This window comes from Micropterus dolomieu, linkage group LG18, assembly GCF_021292245.1.
Source record: "Micropterus dolomieu isolate WLL.071019.BEF.003 ecotype Adirondacks linkage group LG18, ASM2129224v1, whole genome shotgun sequence".
NCBI classification, from domain to species: Eukaryota; Metazoa; Chordata; class Actinopteri; order Centrarchiformes; family Centrarchidae; genus Micropterus; species Micropterus dolomieu.
In genome coordinates this window covers 8558008-8578581 of record NC_060167.1, presented here as the reverse complement: position 1 = coordinate 8578581, position 20574 = coordinate 8558008, and the positions used below count along the sequence as shown (strand labels likewise).

The 20574-nt window shown below is 40.5% G+C and overlaps 1 protein-coding gene across 1 annotated transcript; it reads left to right on the top strand.

Annotated features, from left to right (window-relative positions):
• The first annotated feature begins 5370 nt into the window (after positions 1-5370).
• Positions 5371-19377, top strand: LOC123956561 (alpha-tectorin-like). Its single transcript, XM_046028819.1, has 13 exons — positions 5371-5460; positions 7567-7672; positions 8001-8235; positions 8571-8727; positions 10048-10138; positions 10304-10366; positions 11921-12123; positions 13410-13541; positions 15681-15871; positions 16062-16207; positions 16555-16800; positions 17484-17646; positions 18647-19377. Exons 2-13 carry the CDS (start codon positions 7590-7592, stop codon positions 18737-18739), a joined length of 1803 nt encoding a protein of 600 aa, XP_045884775.1. The 5' UTR covers positions 5371-5460; positions 7567-7589; the 3' UTR covers positions 18740-19377.
• Positions 19378-20574: the final 1197 nt, after the last annotated feature.

Here is a 20574-nt window from a genome sequence, read left to right as displayed (position 1 = left end):
ACATCATTGTTCCACGTCTTTCCATCAGGACTAAACCTTGGACTGTTGCCGGATGTTCTGACGATCTATGCTGCCTTGCCGAAAAATGCTACCATAGCGCAAATCGATAGACTCGACTGTACTCGGCCCTGCTCCGTTTTCCATTGCAGGTAGTACCCAGAGATGGTACGTAGCTTGTCGTCATAGCGATGCCACGCACAACTGCCGCGACGTCATGTTCAGTGCGACACACACACCAGCTCTTAAAATATTTCTATGGTTAACACGTTTCAACATTCCTCAGAATGTAAAAACAGATAAGCGGTATGAAAACCTTCCAGCTGTGTTTTCCTCGGCCGTTGTTGCTGTAGCGGTCAGTGTGACGGCGGGAGCAGAGGGCTCTGTGAGCGGGCGGCTGGCCGGACTCACACGCTCCTCCCGCGGGTCGGTACAGGCTTCCCCCGCAGCCACTCGCGGAGCTCCTCAACTCTGAAAATATTCAAGCACATTTTTGTTCTGTCATCACTTCTCGTAAAACTGTCAATATTCGAAATCTACACAGCTGATTTCTCACCTTCTCAGAAGTGGATTTAGTGATGAAATTCCATACGGAAACTGTAAAATATAAAACTTTCTGTTGCTGGCCTCTGTCTGGTGCAGCAATGATGATGCAGTGAATAGTGAATATTCTCTCTGATCAATCAGCAGTCTGTTGTGTTTTCACGTTACATTTTAGTATCCCTCAGCTCACTTGGAACCTCGATGGAGGTGAGGTGATATAACAAAAGTACCTGGAAGCAGGTAAAGATACAACATTTCTACAATGGAAAACCAAACAAAGGCGAGTCGAGCCAAAGGGCCTCCGCTCAGACTAGCTTGATTTGAGGGCGTGCCTGACCCCGCTAGCCGCTTGGCAAGCTTTATGATGCGTTTTCATTGTGATGTCACAAGTAAAGGAAGTGAAGGGCTGGACTACAAACGAGCTGTTTTCAAGCGGTTCAGAGCAGAGCTTTCTGTGGGAGATGGGAACTCCCTTTGGGCTGGACTTTGGGCTTTTTCACTTTGCAAACCTGTAACATGCAACAAGATATAACTCAATAAAGGAGAGGGGAAAAGCCAACAAGCATAATACCACCTCTTTAACTAGGCAGTTAGGGGGAAGTGTTCCTGTTGGGGTTGTGATGTGTATCTGCAGTTGACATTACTGTCTGGTAAGTTATTGTTATGGCTTCTTTGACTTTGTTTTTTGGTGCGCCTATGTCGGCATTTACCAGTGGCTTTAAGAGAGAGCAACTAGTCAGGAACACAGAGCATTATGGTGTTAGTGAGTGGTACGGATGACATTAAAAATGTTACCTTGTCATCTTTGGTTGAGCAGGGGGTCTTTGCAGTCAAGTAAACTTGTTGTGGCAGAGCCTGTTTCTGTGAGGGTGTTACCAACAGGGACGGTTGAAACTGTAAATCAGTGCTTTGTCTAATCTTAAATGATGTACTACCATATTTCCTTTAAACCTTGCGTGTCTAAGTATCCTGAGGTTTATTGTAGATTTTGGTCTGGTTGGTGAACTAAAACATTGGCACTGAGAAAGTAAACCATCCAGGTTAGCGTCTGTAACTTGGTGGGTTGGCCTGCTAGTTTTGGTAATATACATTAGGCACTTGGCTCATGCTTTGTTTGGTTAGTATGAGTCTGGTTGTAGCTTTGTTTCCTTGTGCTGTGCGTCTTGGGACGACTTGGTTGGCTAGTGAGCCTTTGTTTGGGGGGAAATGTTGGTGTGCTATTTTGGTTTAGCACTTTTGTGATAGTTCCAGTTTTGTGTGTATTTGGTTGCTGGAATTGTGGTATATCATGTCTAGCAGAAGGCCAACTTGTTCGTTTGGGATGAGCTTCGGGTACTCATTTTCATGTGAACTTTGGGTCGGGGCTATTGCTGCGTTCAATTTACCTCGGAGGTCGGAGCTGGAAATGACGTCACACCCGAGTTGACGGCGTTCCAGTTAACAAGTCGGAAAACCTCGCTCGGCCAGCTGTTTGTTTACAACTAGCCAGGTTAGCTATTGATACACCGGTTGATTAAAAAAAACGTATTGTGCGGTATTTACTCACACTAAACACTGTAGCAACACGTCCACAGACAGCAGCTGGACAGCACTTTGTGTACGAACATTTGAGTCACAAGTTCACAGAAGTGCTAATAAACAGTATAAACTACAGCTTTCATTAACTGTTGATACCCAGACAGACATCTTGGATCACGAAGTCGGGGTAGTGCGGTTGTCCCGAGTTTCAGTTGAAAGTTCGGAAATTCCGACTTCCCATGTCAAATCAAACACTCCATTTGACCTCAACTTTCCAGTTGTCGGTATTCCTCATTTTGTGTTCTGCAGAACCGGATCTGTTAGTGTAGTTCGGGCATGAAGTTGCCTATGTCAGAAGCAAGGACAATGTTGTGATCTCCCCAGCTGAGTTTTGTAATTTTCTCTGGTCTACTTGAGGTCAGCCAGAGTGTGTTCTGTAACGTGTTCTTGCTTTTATTGTGTACTTGTAGGTAGTAGATTTGGGGTTCCCCTTTTGGGGCCCCTGTTTTAAGGGGGGTGATGCCCTGTGGGGTCATGTGTGGGTGTGGCCTATCTTTCTCTCTTCCTTGTAGAGGAATAGCTGATTGCAGTAACTCTGGACTAATTGCCCTGTAGAGTATTTAACGCTTCTCATTCTGAGGCCCCATCCACACTACTCCGTTTTAATTTACAAACGGAGAATTAAAACGAATACGACCGTCCACACCAGCATTTCTTCTGCGTTTTGGAGTTGATCTACATTAAAACGACTGAAAACACACAGCTAGGACCCCCAGGTACACTGGGCATGCGCGTGCCAGTGTAAACATGAAGCAGATGGTCTATTCCGTAGTTACAGGAGATTTGGCGAAAGAATAAATAAATACAGATTAAGCATCAGAGCAGTTGTGGTGTGTGTGTGTTTTGTTTTTTTTGTTTTGTTTTTTTTTTGCATATGGATCAATAACAAGCTGGGACTGTTACTGAATGTAACAAGGGAGTGTGGCGTCAGACAGACTGGGAGTTGTTGCAATACGCCGACATGCACAGTACAAGTGTAGGCAGATGAATGTTATTTGCAGGGTACAGAATATTTGAATAAAAATATGATGTCAAAAACCCAGTCAGCAGCATCGTGTTTCTGCTTTGCAAGACCCAATCAGAGAGTCCTCTGTTTTGGCCCATCTTCACTAAAACACCCTCCAGAGTTTTGAAACGCAAAATGGGGTCGGCAACGTTTCCAAACTTCTCTGTTTTAGGTCTTCATCGTTGTAGTCTGGACGGGAGGTGCGAATGTAGCAAAAGGTCTCCGTTTTAATTCGAAAACACAGTAATGTGGATGGGGGCTGAGGTCACTGCTGGGCTGGGGAGGGATGGATGGACGGACCTCTCTGCTAACTTGCCACAATCTGTTTCCCTCCACAGGTTCCACCTTTGCTTTGGTTTCTGGACATGCTGTTTTAGTTGATAGTTATTATTTGTTGCACATTACAACACCCTCACACACACTTTCCATGCATCCATCATCCTGACCTGACTGAAACCACTGATGCGTATACCCCATACTTAATGGGTAATTTTGGTTTCAATAAACACATTCTGTTAAACTTCTACCATGGTGTGTCTCCTTTTATTGTGGCCTTTTGAGCCAGGTTATAACAATACTTTTACTTAACTTTTTCAATGCAGTACTTGCAGAGTATTTTTACTGTGAGGTACTGGTGTTTTTTTTGTTTTTTTTTGCATCTGAATAGGCCTATGTTACTCACCACTGGCTAAAAAAGCTTGTGGTTGCAAAGAGGTTGGAGAGTTTTTGACTGCATCAATAATTTAGCACGCATTTGGCTACACTCCCCAACATCAGCACATTTTTAATTTGTAATCTGCTTAACGGCTCTGGCCTTTAGTAGGGTACAGAGAAAGCTATGAACACAGCACAAAATTATCGTCCATTAATTGAATATAGCGGGACAACATCAAGGACGTCATCTCTTAACTTAGCGTGTGTCTCACGGTGAATGCGGGAGACTTTAAATCGTAAATGTCATGTGTTGTGAATAATAAATCAAGTTTATCACATAAATTGACAGTTTACATTACATTTATTCAGTAAGCTGACGCTTTTATCCTAATGGTGCTTCCAGACCAAACGCGAATTTAATCCTCGCAATGCTTTCCTCGCGTGAGTACATTTGCTGCAAGTGTTCACACACAACGCGAGAAGGCGATTAGAAACCGCGAAAATTCGCTCAAGTTGGAAATCTTCAACTCACATTTTGCGCCGCCCGACAGGAAATCGCGGCTCTACGCGTCTTTGCATTGACTTTGTATGTAAACTCACCGCCCCAAACGCTCGCTTCGCTTTTGGTCTGAAAGCACAGTAAGTGCCTTGCTCATAAAAATGAAGAAACGTGTTTCTGTTTTAATCCTATAACAACTGTTTTAATTAAATCAACTTTAAATTGATCAAATCAGTGATCATTTATCACTATATTATTCATTTGACTTCCATTTTTACCCCTTTATATTTCAATTCACATGCATTTTCATCATTTAAGTATTGTTACTTCCAACTCTCCTAGGGTTGGACCCACATGCAGAAAAATAGGTAAATAATTCCATAAATTACAGGTAAAAGCAGGCAAACCAGAAGGCAGGCAGGTTGACAGGGAACAAACTGGTTGCTTTAAATGCATCCTGTCTAAATCTCCTTCACAAGTGAAACAATCCGTCTGTTCTTCCCTGGAGGTAAAACGCATCACTCACAACAATAAAATAACTTTTATGTCAAGTATTTCTTGTTCAGTTACATTCAAGACCATTCATACAGTTTGCATACAACAACCTGAGCATTAAAACTCATGAAATACATTTTGTAATTATGTTTAACTACGCAAAAGTTCCACCAAGATCAAACAACTGTATGCCCCTGCCCCATCTGATCCCTTCCCAACCCATGATGATTATAATAGTGGTAATAATACATTTGATTAAGTAATAAAAAAATAGGTTAAAAAGTTCAAAATTACACCTTGCAACATCTGTAAAGGATGTCTTGTTTGTTAAATCCATACAAAAACAGAAATATAATAATATGATTTTGTATTTGTTATGTTTTTACATTTTTTATTTTGTTTCTGTTTTTTGTGAAACTGTTCTGAACTTCAGAGCCACCGCAGTCAACTGCTATCCCCACCCAGCGCACATTCTTCTGTAACATGCGGTATAAAGGTGACAAAACCAGTTGAGGAAGAACAAAGCCAAGAGGATAAAAGTGGACATTTCATCAACCAGTCACACAATTGTCAACCAGGAGGCACAAAAAAGAGAGACGGCGTGAGAGAGAGAGAGCACAGTCCATCACACTGACGGAGGAACAAGACAAATCCTCTGAGACATCGACATCAATTCATCTTTCTTAGGGTAAGACAACGACGCTTCCATCTTTTTCTGCATATCTTCAGTAGTCCTCTGCTTCTTTAAACACACAGCAAGACAGCCAAAGGAAAACTGGAAACCCCTTTGGAAAAAGCAGAGGCTTGAATTTGTAAAAAGAGGAGAGCTGTGATTGTGTACATCCTCAGTTGGCAGCAAATCCTGCAAGCACAAGCCAAACTAAGCCCCATGTCTTCAAAAAAAGACAAAAGTGCATCTGTCTTAAAAGGTGAACTCCACTAGTTTGATACATTAATAATAATGATGAAGTGTGGAGGTGGTATCTTGTCTTATGATCAGTTTAGGAGAAGTGATCTACTTAAATCTCTGCAAGACACCTTGGCGTTCTACTAAGCATGTGGATGTTTTGCAGGCAGATGAATTAATAAAAAGATGCTAATAAGTTGCATTATGGTCAAGGGCGTCACTTTGTGTTGAAAAGTGGTGGGGACAAAAGGTCTGAGATCATGGGTGCGATGAAAGACTTTGGTCACAAGAACAAGATGAGAAGATATTTTAACGGTATTGTGAAGAAATATTCGATGCTGAAATATATGAGTAGGGGTGGGGGTTCTGAGATTTTGAGCATTAAATTAACTTACTTTACTTAATTTACTGCATTCAGGAGACATTTCCTGCACCAATTTATGGTATAAATGTCTATTTATATGAAGAGAAACACAAGATTCAGGTGGCAGGTGACAATTCAAAATATAAAAATATAATGGAATGGAATATAATGCAGAAAACAGCTTTTTTTACTTACTTGGACATGGCACATTTATTTCTCAAAGCACTTTAATTTGTTATTTAACATTTATTGTTGCGAGCAATTTTTCAGAACATATTTAACAAATTATGCTTTCAAAAATTGATGGGGACAAAATCAGCCATTTCATAAAGGGATGGGGACATGTCCCCAGCGTCCCCTGTGTAAATGACACCTATAATTATGGTATATGTAGGATCCGCAAAGAAAAACGTAGAGGAGCTGTTAAATGCAGAGAATGCATGAGAAAATGTAATCTGCTCAATATGTGCACAACCGTAGACTGACAGAATGAATAAACAGGTTTACAGCCTTTATGAATAAGAAACATGAAGAAGTGACACAATGATTACAGCATAGCCAAATATTCGTGAGCACAAAGCAATAGGAGGATGTTTAATACTAAAGTCACAGCTCTTGCTATTAACACATTGCAAGATGAAGCCATTGAACTTGTTGATACTTATAAATACTTACCAAGAATGAGGACAGATGCAGGAAAGAGGAGTCTGTCTTACTATGGCCCTTCGTCCTGTAATGAACTTCCAGTTTAAGCTTAAGATTGGCGTGCCAATTTCCTTAGCTGCTTTTAAAAAAAGAATCAGACACTCTCACGGACATATGCACTTGTTTTTAATTAACAATAGGTAGATCTCTTTGTTTAATTTTATTTAAATTCATTGCATTTTTGTCTATGTAAATATCTTGTAAACGTTGTGTAAATTTGTATTGTATTTTAATTTATGTAATGTAGTGTTTTTCAACTCATAGTTGAAAAATTGTGTTTTACTTGTGCTACATAGGACTCCCTTGTAAAAGAGACTGTGTCTCAATGGGACTTTTCCTGTTTAAGTAAAGGTTTATATGTACAGTATATATGTGTTTTCTCTAAAGGCTTCTTTCACAGCAGAAATGTTGACATTTATAATAATAAAATGATAAAATAGTAAATGAATAATGGCTGAATTTCATTTAGGTACTTCAGTTTTGGAGTCCTGGTATTGTTCATGCTGACTCACTGTCATAGTCTTACTGGGACACTTGAATCAGCTCGTCAACTAATTGATGGATCGCACCTTATTATGTAGTGCCATCAAAAGGAAGACAAAAACTCTAGAGATGCACTGTAGGCAAGTAGTATGTATCAATGTAAGCCTATTTGTCTGTATATAATATCTTTGTCTAAACTTGTATTTGTGGTTGTATGTTCGTTTCTTGCCTCACTGTCTAGACTCACTGACAACTGGGGTGGATCTTTATGTATTTCAGCATATTTATTCAAAAAGGCCCATTCTGATGATGATTGTGATTTTTGTCTCTTCCAGATCTCTGACTGGTCACCTCCAACATGCTTCGCTTGCTGCTCTACCTGACTACAGTCCTCCATTTAAGTACCTGTGGCTCCATGGAGCTTTGCCAGGGAGATGAGCAGTAAATATGTTTCCTTCGTATTTGACAGATAATTCTATGAAAAGATTTAAGCAACTGATGTAAATTAAATCTTATCATCAAGGCCAAACAATGACAATTCCCATCAGCCGCATCGGTCCTTTGTGTTTATTGCTAATCTGTAAAAATTAGATAGTGAACATGGTAAACATTATGTCTGCTAGCACGGCTGTAGACTCTTAGTCTTGTTTCAGCAGTGCTTTCACTTTGTGTGTATCATAGTAAAACCACCAGTCTTTAACAAATCTGTGCTCATGCTCACAATGTTATTTTGTTCTTGTATCTGCCCCCCACCTCCATCCCACACCAGGTGCATCCTGTGCAGTGTAACCGGCCCCACTGTCATTGATATCCTCGGCGACGTTAACTCTGTCCAGGATCGGTGTGTGTACACTCTGATGAAAACCCCATCAATCCCAGGTTTCCAGGTTCTCGCGACATTCCAGGAACGACGGCGTAAAGATGTTAGTTTTTTGGACAGTGTGATCTTGTCTCTGGATGAACCAGGTGTTCATATTAATCTGGAACAAGGCGGGAGAGTTCAGGTAAGCTACCTAGTGTGCTACAGTTTACAGCTGTAAAAAGTCAGTAGAGGATCGTCTTTACCACACCCCTACAGTTGAATCCACATATCATGCCTATTCCACTGGAAGCACACACTTTCCTGAAGAGAAGTCTAACTAGCCAAGGCTTTTTGTAGTCTTATAAAAAACAAAAAGTTGGAGTCATGGAGAATGACAAACCTATTTCAGACAATAATTCCTCAGAACTTAAAGCTTGTAGCTCTAATGCTTTTACTGTGTATGGCAGTAGGAGTAGCTGAACACACACACACACACACACACACATATATACCCTTTTTCCCTCTGCTGTGATGCAGCTGGACAACATAATGATGACGGTCAACGCCACAGCTCAGCTGGTTCACGGTGTGGAGCTCTCTAAGGACCTGACTGGAGTGACAGCCAAGATGTCACACTTGAACTACATGATGACTGTCTTCTTTGATGGCTACACTGCACAGATAGACATTAAAGGTACAGGTCACTCAATGGATAAACATGGGAAGAGACTGCAGTGTTGGATAGATGTTGGAGTACTCGGAGACAAAACAAAATAGAGTATTCTGTTCTTGTATTTAACTAACCAGTTTTGTCTTAACAAAAGAAAAGTCTGACAATTGCCTGTGATGAGTGTGAAAAAGTTTTTCCACAAATTTGTACACCTCTGTAGGCTACATTTTACGTGTCTGTGAAATGACTGGCTGACTTTGAGATGACCTCATCAAAGGGTGAGGTCCACAACCTCTGAATCACTGGTCACATCTTTTTTGTCTATGGCTATTTCCCTAATTGGAGGAACAACTTGCATTTGTCGGCGGTGCTAAGTTTGTGACGTTTATAAGGTGTCAGGTAGATGGGTCAGGACGTCTTAAAGCCCCTGAAACCTTAATGTTTTTATAACAATAAAGACTGATGACCAGATAAGAGCCATAAAACCTTCAGAAAATAAAATCATGATTTATCATCCAGTAAGAGTTTAACCTTTTTAAAACAGAATGAATAAGCTTAATTAGGACTGTGTGGGTGTGGCTTGATTAGATTTGATTGACAACTACTGTCACATTTTCAGCCATCGTGAAAGTTTTAACAAAGAGACATATCGTGTGGTTATTCCTGCATTTGTCTGCTCCAGAAGTGGCCTTCCTCTGCGCTTCTGTGTTTCGTCTGCAATAGACCTGTCACTTTTTCAAGAAAAATTTATTTTAAACGAATCCGATCTAACAGGTGAAAATCAATTCAAACCCACACAGCCTATCCTAAAATACATGGTATGATTAATGTAAGTGGCAAGCTGACATTATTGTCAGGCAGTCACATTTTACAAAGTCAGCAGAAGTCTTCTAACCACTGTTTTAATCATCTACGGTGTCAAATCCAAATTGTTTTCACACTTCTCAGATGATTACGTGTCATGATTATCTACTCAGCCTGGCTTGTTTTTCTAGTTTTCTCCATTTTGCACCAACTATAACCTAGTCCCTATGGCAAGAGGGCGCGACAGACAGAAAAATGTTGGAATCCTAAGTGCTGCCTGCGGCAATAATACACTGACAAACTGGTAGTTTTTGATGAAAAGTGACGGACCTAGTTCACAGCACAAGGACAATGGTGCCATTAGACACAGATTCATTGTTATATGCGGTGTGTGAACAGCCGCAGACAAGGTGGCTGCCAGTCTCAGTCACCCTTATTATTATTACCCTCATTTCTGACCATGTTGAATAAATGAATACTGTCCTTTAGTGTGCTGCTATTTTATTGATCAGACTCACATTCTCTCCTAAAACTCACCAGGACCAAGTGGACAAGCTCCATCTGTGGACGGTTTATGTGGCAACTCCAGCTCTTTCAGTAAAGCGAGGCTCTCTGACAGCAGCACCATCGGGTAAGAACTCCATCACAACCTGAATGTCCCACTGACTTCTGCCTTACTACTGCTGGTGATCCATTGTACAAATACTGTGGGGGTCCTCGTTGGGTGCTTTATGTGTGTGGTTATGGAGTAATAGGGAAATGGTCTTGATCCTCTGGTGTTTGTTGCCTCCTAAAGCTGTGAGACACACTACGAGGACACCACTGACAGAACGATCAACTGCAACACAACGACTAAACGGTGAGCAGAGCCACACATGAAACACTTCTTTCCATACAACTCATCACACATTAACTCACATAATACACCTTTTTATTTCAGAAACAGAGGTGACAGTTTGAGGTAATACTAATCTGTATGAGACACAGTTTCAGGTAACAACACGTAATCTGTGTTTAGACAGTGTGAAAAACAAACGCCAGGAAGTCCAGTCTGAGTAACATATCCATGAGTTTGAACCACAAAGAAGTAGACGTCACATAGCCCCAGCGTCACCGTCTTGGTATTTTGGAACCAGAAGTGACCATATTTGAATGAGAGGGTGGAGCTAGGGAGGGATATCCATTACTACACATGACAGGTCGCCGTGTAACTACTTGTCAGTCACAATGTAGCCACGCCTTAAAGCATAGCCTGCTTTTCCATATATTTTACTCTAAACGGTACCACAATTTAGAAAATGAACATCATGCTTTTTTGAGGAAGACAAGAAACTGCGGTGTATATAAACAGGCAGCTTGTGTAGATGAGCCTCAGGTTTGCAGGTAATCACAGGTGTAAGTACAAGGTAGAGGAGAGCCAGATCCACCACACCCACTTACATATAGAAACAGCCACAGAGAAGACAGACGGGAACAACAAAAATGTCAAGGAGTGGGAGATCATACAGAAACACTAGGGAAAAGGAGAGTGATACTGCTGACTACAACATCTATACAAAGACGGCAGGTTTAAGGCACTTCTACATTGGCTTCATTTATCAGACCCTGAGGTTCCCACTTGGTTTGAAACAAGCTCCCAGTACAGGTACTTGGTAGTGAGGATATTTTTGCACAGTGGGCATACTTGCATGATTATATGATACATATTTTTCATACATAAATTAGAAATGAATGAAGCAAATTTGAATTGAGAGAGCTGTGAACTGTGAAGTGAAAGAAGATTAAGAGTTTTTAGTGAGGCTCAAATACAGTTTAAGTTGCAACTGAATTCAATTTCATAACATTACATACAATTTCAAGTACATTGGAACTTCAAACTAATAAATTCAATTTCAAATTATGCTTATCAGATTCAGTTTTTAGTGCAATTATTCAAGATGAGCAGCTTAAATTCATGTCTAAATTATTCAAATTCAGATTCTACTGACACAAATATCAGTCCATAGATTTATCAGACACAATGGCCAATACATTGAAAAATAAGTTTTTATCCTCCATCTCGTTAATCGACAGGTAAACCATGCAAACTGTAGATTTACACTGTTTTGCTACAAAGCAATCTACCATACACCCATGCACATATTTAATTGGCCAACACAATCCATAACTAGATGATGTTGCCAGTGCATTGCCAGAGTTCAACCTTTTTTCCAGATGACCCTGCAGTTTTTTGCTGGGGCCCAGAGGAGGATGTGTTTTTTCATGTTGGTCTGTATACACCTGATTTATGGCAACATAACGCAATGGTGTTCAGAAAGTGCTTTTGACTGTAGCTGAACATTTCACATATATCTTTTTTCTCTGCTGACTGAAGTTCATTATTCCATCTGCCACTGTCCTTCTCTGCCTCCAGCTGCAATCTCCTGAAGGAGAGGCCCTTTACCGCCTGTCACAGCAACATCGATCCAGAGCCCTACGTAACTGCCTGCATCAACACTTTGTGCAAATATCCTACTGTAGACGGTCTCAACTGTCAGTTCCTGGAGGTCTATGCCAGAGCCTGCAGCCTGTACAACAACGACAAACTGGAGAGCTGGAGGTTAAATGCCAGCTGCTGTAAGAATGTCCATTAATGTTACAGAGTTGTGCAAAGAAGGGATGAGATGATTTATAGGCTTACACTCAAATTCTACAGCCATGCCAGCGCTCATTGAGAATGTACCTGGGCACAGCAGTGCTTTGAGCTAAATGCTAACATTACCATGCTAACCTGATAGCAGTAACAATGCATATTAGGAGGTATAAGCATGATGACATTTGCTAATAAGCACTTAACATAAACCAAACTGAGGTTGATGGGAATGTCATTGGTTTTGCATGAATTTAGTCATTAAAAAGTACTCTACACATTTACATTTGACTGGAAGGTGGCGTTGGATGAAAAGTTAAGTGATCACCCAAGTCAGTAGGATTCATCCTCTGGGGACCATAAATGTCTGCAACAAATTTCATTACAATACATCCAATAGCTGTCGAGACATTTCAATAAAAACCACAAGTAGAAAAGTAGAAAAATTCAGGGGATCACCAAACTCAGCATGATTCATTGTCTGACAACCAAAAATGTCTGAGACAATATCTAAAAAGATATTTCAGCCTGTGGAGTCTTCAATAGTGGACCACCATTGCCATCCATAGAGCAATGCTGCTAGCATGGCTGAAAACTTTATACATCCCAAAATTCTACCTGTGTTGGTAAAAAGATATTCATCTTGATCAAGTAATGACAGCTTTGACTAATTAAGTGCACAAATTACAAACTCTATTTCCAGAAAAGCTGGGATATTTTCCAAAATGCAATAAAAACAATAATCTGTGAATATTTTCAATAGTATTAGTGTTAGATTTGCATGCCTGCAACACACAATAAAAGTTGGGACAGAGTTAAAATAAGATAATATCCAGAATATTCAAGTAACATCTGTTTGTAAGATAACATGATTGGATGTTAAAGTAACATCTGCCATCGTGGCTCATCCTTTTGTGAGAAAATTTTTAATCAAAGGGAAAAACTTTCAAAGTGGAACCGTGTGCTGTGGTCAGATGACATTTCAGCTTGTTTTTTTGGGGAACAACGGAAAGGTGATGTAACACAATGGAAATTAGTTAAATAAAGGTTCATGGGAATTAACAACTCCCAGATTAATGTATTTTGGAAAATATCTCAACTTTTCTTGAAATGGAGTTTGTAAAAAACAAACACGAAGGATATTTATATTTAAATAATTTTAATTTCAGTTGGACTTCAAAAAGGAGGAGGAAGCTCTACTTTTATGTGTTTTGGTGGTTTTCCCTCAGCCTTTTACATCTCTCTGTCTTTCTGTTGCTCTCTGTAGCTGCAGACCCTCAAGCCTTCTGTCAGGACCGGTTCTGCAGTGCTCATGAGTTCTGCGGTGAGAACAGCAACACCGGTGGAACCCGTTGCTACTGTCGGGCCATATTTGCCTCCACATACAGATCCTTAAACACTTTTGGTAAGACGGCTGTAACACAACAAATTCACAATATTTAGACCCTCTAATTTGTTCAATTGCACCATCTCTACTTAGCCTACAACTGAACTAAGTCAACCGTAATCATAAAGTTGTGACATTTTACCTATTGCATCAAAAATACAGCGGGTGTCAGAGCCGGTCCTGACCTCTCTGGGGCCCTAAGCAAAATTCTGCTATGGGGCCCTCCTGCCTGAATCATGAGCCATGTAGACATTTTAGAATTGGTGTACAGTCACACCTGACACCGCAGTGCTCTCTCTAGAGAACTCCCTCCTTTTAAACAGTGTGTCTCTTTAGTAAGCCTGAATGGAAACCTTGTCTAGCAAAATCCACTGCTCGTTTTAATGTACCTCTACACAGTAACTCAGTCCTCATAAGGTCTGTTTTGACTGGGGGCCAATCTGCAAACACACATCTTCAAACTACTTCACACTACCCCAGGTTTCCATTATTACATTGTCAAAAGTAAAATACTATTTATACTATGAGTTGACTGAATACGTATTGGATATTATTTACTGAGAGATGTTCTTCCATATCGCTAATCAACAGAGTTGTAACTAAACCTTGACTGAGAAACAGATAATAACTCTCTTGTTTAAAATCATGTACGCCTATAAGGAGTGCCATAAGGCCCCTATATTGTCTGGACTGGTCCCACTAAACTAATGTTGCTGCCGGACTGTGCCAGTTTCATTTTGTGCACATTCATGCACGATGCGGTTATTTTTTCGGAGTTGCATAATAGTAATAATAATAATAGTAATTATTAAGATTCAACAAGTTTATTGTTAACCTTACTTTGCAAGTCTCCCTTAAAAAATAAATGAATATGTAATTATGTCTATCTGAATATAACAGTACAGTAATCACGGCTGCATGTCAGATCAAACGTATAAATAGTTGTATTTCATTCTAACATTGTTCAGGCACAAAGTCTTGCAAGCAAACCAGAGACCAAGAGATGCGCTGCCCAGCTGGGTTAGTAAGACAGACAGACTGGAGAGAGCAGGGTTCGAGTTATGTGGGAGCCAGTAGGAGCTCAGCTCCCATAAGGAGGGTCTGAGCTTCCATGGAAGCAGTAAAATCATGCATCTGTGGGGGTCTCTAATTAATTTATCAACAACCATTACTGGGAATCAGAAATGATGTATTTTTCATTGTAATTAGTACCTACTAGCATATTATTTACATTAAAAAGATATACAGACTGAAATTAATATAGCCTACTTTCCTATTGAACTACGCTGCACATTGCATGACTGACAGGATGGCTGCACTTCTCCACCATCAGCCACTATCGTGCGCACAGTTTAGACAGGTTTAGGCCGCGACCCTCGAATATGAACTCAGTTATAGGCCATTGTAGTACTCTGTATTGACTGCAGCTTATTCGTTTAATATTATTGGCTTTTTGATGCATCCTTCAATTAGTAGAATGCTACATATAATTGCTACTGTGTGCCTGGCGGACAGCAGTGTGTAAAATAATCATAATAATAATAATAAACACTTTAATATTATACCTACCAGAAAGGGCGAAAATACGTCTCTCCTTGACCAGTAGTCTTTAAAGGCAATTTTCAGGCTATTGAAACTTAAACTTTGTTGCAATATTGAAGACATCTGGGGCAAGTAGTGGACTGCCGGGTGTGTGTTTGTGCGTTTGCTTATGATCTCTCTCTCCTTATTTATTTATTTATTTATCTCTGCCGGTAATGTTAGTTAGTAGTTTAGAGACCCACACAAAGCTCAGATTGAACCCTGGGAGAGAGACTTACTGCAGCTGCACTTTAACCAAACATTACTGTTATTTGCTACTTTGAGAGAACACGTTTACGTGACTGCTGTTTCCGCAATTCACTGTTGTTGAGTTTTAATTTCCTCTTCTTGAGCCCAGAAGGATAGTTTCCTCTACATCGTCTCATCAAAGTTGTAAACATAAACACTTTTTTCACCTTTGAAACGAGAGTGAGACAGGGCCCTGCTTGATATGGGGGTCCTATACGCAATGTGCTATGGTGAGTGTATAGGACAGTCTGGCTCGGTGGGGGGGGGTTGCATCAACTGTTGCATGTACTGTATGTTTTACTTTCTGTCATGTGTCCTGGTGTTCAGGTGAAAATGTGGTCTGCAATAAGACCACTCGGTCAGTTACTCTGGTGGGTTGTCTCCTGGAGGACAAAGGCATCCTCTACTCAGACCTGCACCTCTATGACAAGACCTGCAGAGGTGAGATAGACAATGAGACCCACATGGTGACCTTAGGCTTCGACACCAAGACCAAATCCTGTGGGACGTTGATCAGGGTGGGTGTCTCTCTCCTCTGTAGTTTTTAATCATTCTAACATGCGACACCATGGGGTTCTTGAAATGTTGCTGGTCTGTGAGGCTCAATCTCAGTCAGCAACACTAAATGTTTAAAAAAAAGGGCAGATAAAACAAGTTGAAGCAGACGTTTTTTGCAGTATAAATATCTCGCTTCCTGTGACCTTGCAGATGGACAACAGCCAAATTATCTATAAGAATGGTGTCATACTGGAGACCACACATGAGGAATTGATGGACCTCACATGCCCCCTTGTTTTTCCAGAAATAAACATCAATTTCCCAACGGGCATCAAAATCAAAGGCGGCAACAGCAGGTGTGTGCTGGGTAGAGATTCAACAATATATCATGACACACTATATTGCAAAAAACAAAATGTGGTTGTATGCATTATAGAATGGATTTTCCCCCTAATTGAATTATACCTCCTCTCCCTGTGGGCCAGGTAGAATATATATTAAACCATCAACCCAAAATGACCTGAATCCTATTAGGAGACTCATGAATTAGTAAAACAAAGAACATTAAACAATTAAAAATATCGATACTCAGCTTAAGGTTTTGTTACACTCTGAGAAGAGGGAGGACCTAGTTCTAGAGGTATTTTTAGGAGTTTTTGAGTAGAAGACAGCTGATGTGTGTTTGTATATGTTCATTCTGCAGCGGTCTAGTAACATATATTACATCTGGAGATCGTAACTACACTCTGACCATGAAGGCCTTCACCGACACTGGCCGTACACAAGCTGTGAATTCAAATACAGAGCTCCACCTGAACCAGAGGGTCTGGTTTGAGATGAAGGTGGGCATCTCGGATGATCAAAGGATTGCTTTGGTGACGGACTCCTGTTTTGCAACCAACGAACCATCAGCCAAATCGAGTCTGAAGTACAACCTCATCATCAACGGGTGAGAGACAGAGGTTTATTTATAGAGCCTTATAATCAAATTCATTGGTGCTGATAGCTGAGAGGCTTTTGGTGAGAAAGAAAGTTCTGGATTTCAGGCAGGATGCAACCAGTTAATGATCCCTGAAGGATACCACCAGCTTGATAACTTAACTCAGCACAAAGACTGGAAAAAGAGGGAAACAGCTGGCTTGTCTCTGTCCAAATGTAACATACTCCACCTGCCCAGCTGCTGAAAAGCAGCGGGCTGTTAAAAGACTTGTCAAGAGAGTCAGAGAACTTCCCAGATGCTAAATCTCAAAAGACAAATGGGGCAAAAAGCTGTCAATTTGTGCTGCCCCCCAAAGGGTGTGGGTGTGCACCACTTATGTGTTACGACATGTCATTACTTAAACACATTTGTCTGACAGAAGTGCATTAGATACTATATGGTAGTCAAAACTCTCAGTTAAAGGATATCATATTAATATTTAAAGCTTTTATCAAAGTGGTAGTTCTGAATTGGTGCCGCTGGTGCTCATGAGGTGGGTTATTCTATTTACTTACTTACAAATGTTGGAAGATAAACCTAAATAGGTTCCATTGGGTATCTGAAAGGTTTCATGTGAGGGTTTGATGCTGATAGATGCTATAGAACCTCAAATGTCTGCAGGTGGTAATTTCTGAATTTCTGTTTCTAAACAGCTGTAGTAACCCTTCTGACAAATCCGTGATTATGGAGGGCAATGGACAGGGAACATCCAACTACTTCTCCTTCAAAATGTTCAAGTTCAGTGGGAAAACTGGGGAAGTCTACCTGCACTGCAAACTGAATCTGTGTATCAGACAGAACAACTCCTGTGCCCCGGTATGTTCCCAAGAATTCTCACACAGACACAAACCATTCACCCTACAAGAGTCAAACCAGAACATCCTCTTTCAGATCTTTCAGGCTGGTGCTGTGCTTTCATAACAACATGATCAGTAAACTTCACCTGCCTTCCTTTATGGCTAGAAGTGTATTGGAGGGATAAACACCTTTCCTCTGCAAGAAATTCCCTCATTTATTAATACAATCTTTATTTAATCAGGTAGTGTCTTTCAGATAAAGATGTATTTTGTCAGAGAGAAATGAGTACAGCAGATAGACAGAAAACAAACACAGCCTACATAACAAAAGGACATATAGCATCAGAGACAGTCACAGACAACACAAAATTGGCACATCGATCCAAAATCGTTTATAGGTGTTAAACTGGGTTGAGAGCTGGTGACTCATTTTATTATCATTTTCAAACAATTCAGAGAGCCCACACACACGGAAGCATCTGCATTTGATATGTTTCTTTACTCTTTTATTCTGGTTTTCCCTTTAATTTGTCCCCCATCTAATAGCAGAACATACGAGTCCAAAACCACGGCCATTATTCTGCTGCTATAACAAACTTCTAAGAAATCTTTCCACCAGATGTTGGCTGCAGATGATTGATCCCATACAGCAACAAGAGCATTAGTGAAGTCGGACGTTGATCATCCCATCTACGCAGACCAAACTGCGAAAACCATTTCTTTATGGGCCAGGCTTTGTGCACGTAGCATTACTATTTCCCTCAGCTCAGGGGCTTAAACCAGGAAAAAAAAAAAGCCCAGACCAGAGGATCACTAAAGTATGAGACTGGGATTGAGTAATCAAGATTGCCGTCCATAGAGCCACTTCACTAGTTTGGCTACACACCTGAAAATGATCAGATTTAATGACAAACTGTTTCTTTTGGCTTTTTCTTCCCACAAATATATGTATCAGTGTTGGTTCTAAATGTGGACTGAGAAACACCCAAAACTATCTCTTTCTCTCTTGTCAAATCTAGATCTGCAGCCCAAATGGTAGAAGACGCAGATCTGCAACGTTTGAACATGAAGATGAAAACCAAGCCATCGTCATCATGGCCTGGAGTAGTTAGGTAATAAATGTCTCTTCTGATAAGCAGAGCTGAAGGTGGCTGAAGATCACCAGTGAAGGTGACCATCCACTTCCACTGAAAACCTTTAAACAACTTGGAAACATGAAGTGCAGTTAAAATGTGCCACTTTTTGGGTTAATACTGTTGATGTGTGGTGAATAATGACTTTTGAATTTCTACAATTTTTCTTTTCCATTCTACAAGTTGTAAAGGGGATTTTCTTAGTAGGCTTCATTCAGGTAACAGGTGAGATACAGCTTATAAACAGTTCATGCGCGGTGTCACTATCAGACCCCAAAAAGTATGAATGCTCTCTGCAGTTTTCAGCAATCGCTCTTGGCTGGTTGATAGGGAGACGCTATAATTTTAGGCATCAGACTAGCAGATATCAAGTGTTCTCTGGGAATCTTATATTTACAGAACTCACTGTCTCCACAGATTGCAAAAACATGTGACCATTAGATTTCAGCTTGACGTAGGTAATGCATTGGAGTCTGAACATTAGCGGATTGATCTGTTCAGACCAGTTAAAGATAAACTTGTAGTTAAAGCCCAGAGACAGTAAGGGGAATGTAGAGAAATATATATTTTGGACAAAAGAGGATTTTTCTCAGATTTGGTTTAGTACTACGCTGTGTTCACACACTGTATGCTGTTACTATTGTTGTTGTTTTGGGTTTTTTTTTTTTTACCTTTGGTCTTATTTCTAAAGTTTGACTTGATTTGTGAAGGGTGCTATAATAAATAAACTTTATCAAACAACTCATCACACCTGTTTCAAGTTTATTTTCATAAAACAAGCAAGCCTACTTAGTAGCTTTTACCAAAACTTACAAAAGGGACAACTGGCTAGGGGTCGAAATAATCAACCAGGAGTCAGTGGAATACTGGAAAACAATCAAGGAAGACATTCACATCTGATGCCAGAGACCTTCTTTGGACAGAGGTTATGATTTGCCCTCATATATGTCCACCTGTTAAGTTCAATACTTTACAACCTAAAACTTGGTAACAACAGAAGCAAACATGTAAATTCACACTTGATATAAAAGTATTTTGAGTATACTCAATGCTAAAAAGATAATCCAACAGGAGTTCCTGGTCACCTGAGTTACGGAGGTGCTGCCATACAGAGACTTCTCTGACATCAAGGCCTCCACTGCTGGTATGGAGGTCAGGATTAGGAGGAAGTGGAGGGTTCAGGTGGCAGTTGACCAGGGGGGAAGTCTTGACTTCCACCCAGTTTTCTTGGTTTGAGGGGCAGGGCTTGGTAGAGTTCCAGGACCTTGTTACAAGGGAAGGAGATGTGTCACATGGTCCAGGAAGAGGCACAAGCAGAGGTGGAGGTAGTACCTGCCAGCAGGGTGTGTGGGCCTAAACGGAGCAAGCTATTGACTGCATAAATACCTTGTCAGAGATTGTTATATGTGATTCACACAAGTAAACAGGATGAGGTTGCTGACTTGAGGTGGTCTAGTGACTGATTGTACACACAAATGAAGTTGTGGTATAAATAGGGCTCCACCTGCTGTCCCCCCTGTGGTTCTCAGAGACTTTACAATTTTACTGTTTACTTTATAATACTGAGAAAGAGGAGAAATGTTTTCCTGCTGTGATAAGAGTTGTCTTCTCATCCCTGATGGCCTCAAATTGCATTTGATTGGATATATTTATGTACTAGTCCCCAAGTGCAGGATGAGTCATCAGAAATATGTCTTGAAATAAAAAAGGTTTTAAAGCTCATTAACTTTGTATCTCATTCATTTAATCTGTACGCAGCTTGGAGCAGCCTTTATTCATAATTCTCAGAATAACAGCAAAATTAAATAGTTTTG

What these genes read in the sequence shown, in the direction of transcription:
- LOC123956561 (XM_046028819.1), top strand. Translation starts at nt 7,590, where the DNA reads ATGCTTCGCTTGCTGCTCTACCTGACTACAGTCCTCCATTTAAGTACC. An exon ending in CTTTGCCAGGGAGATGAGCA is followed by an intron (nt 7,673 to 8,000) that starts GTAAATATGTTT and finishes ATCCCACACCAG; the next exon opens with GTGCATCCTGTGCAGTGTAA. An exon ending in GAGGTTAAATGCCAGCTGCT is followed by an intron (nt 12,124 to 13,409) that starts GTAAGAATGTCC and finishes CTGTAGCTGCAG; the next exon opens with ACCCTCAAGCCTTCTGTCAG.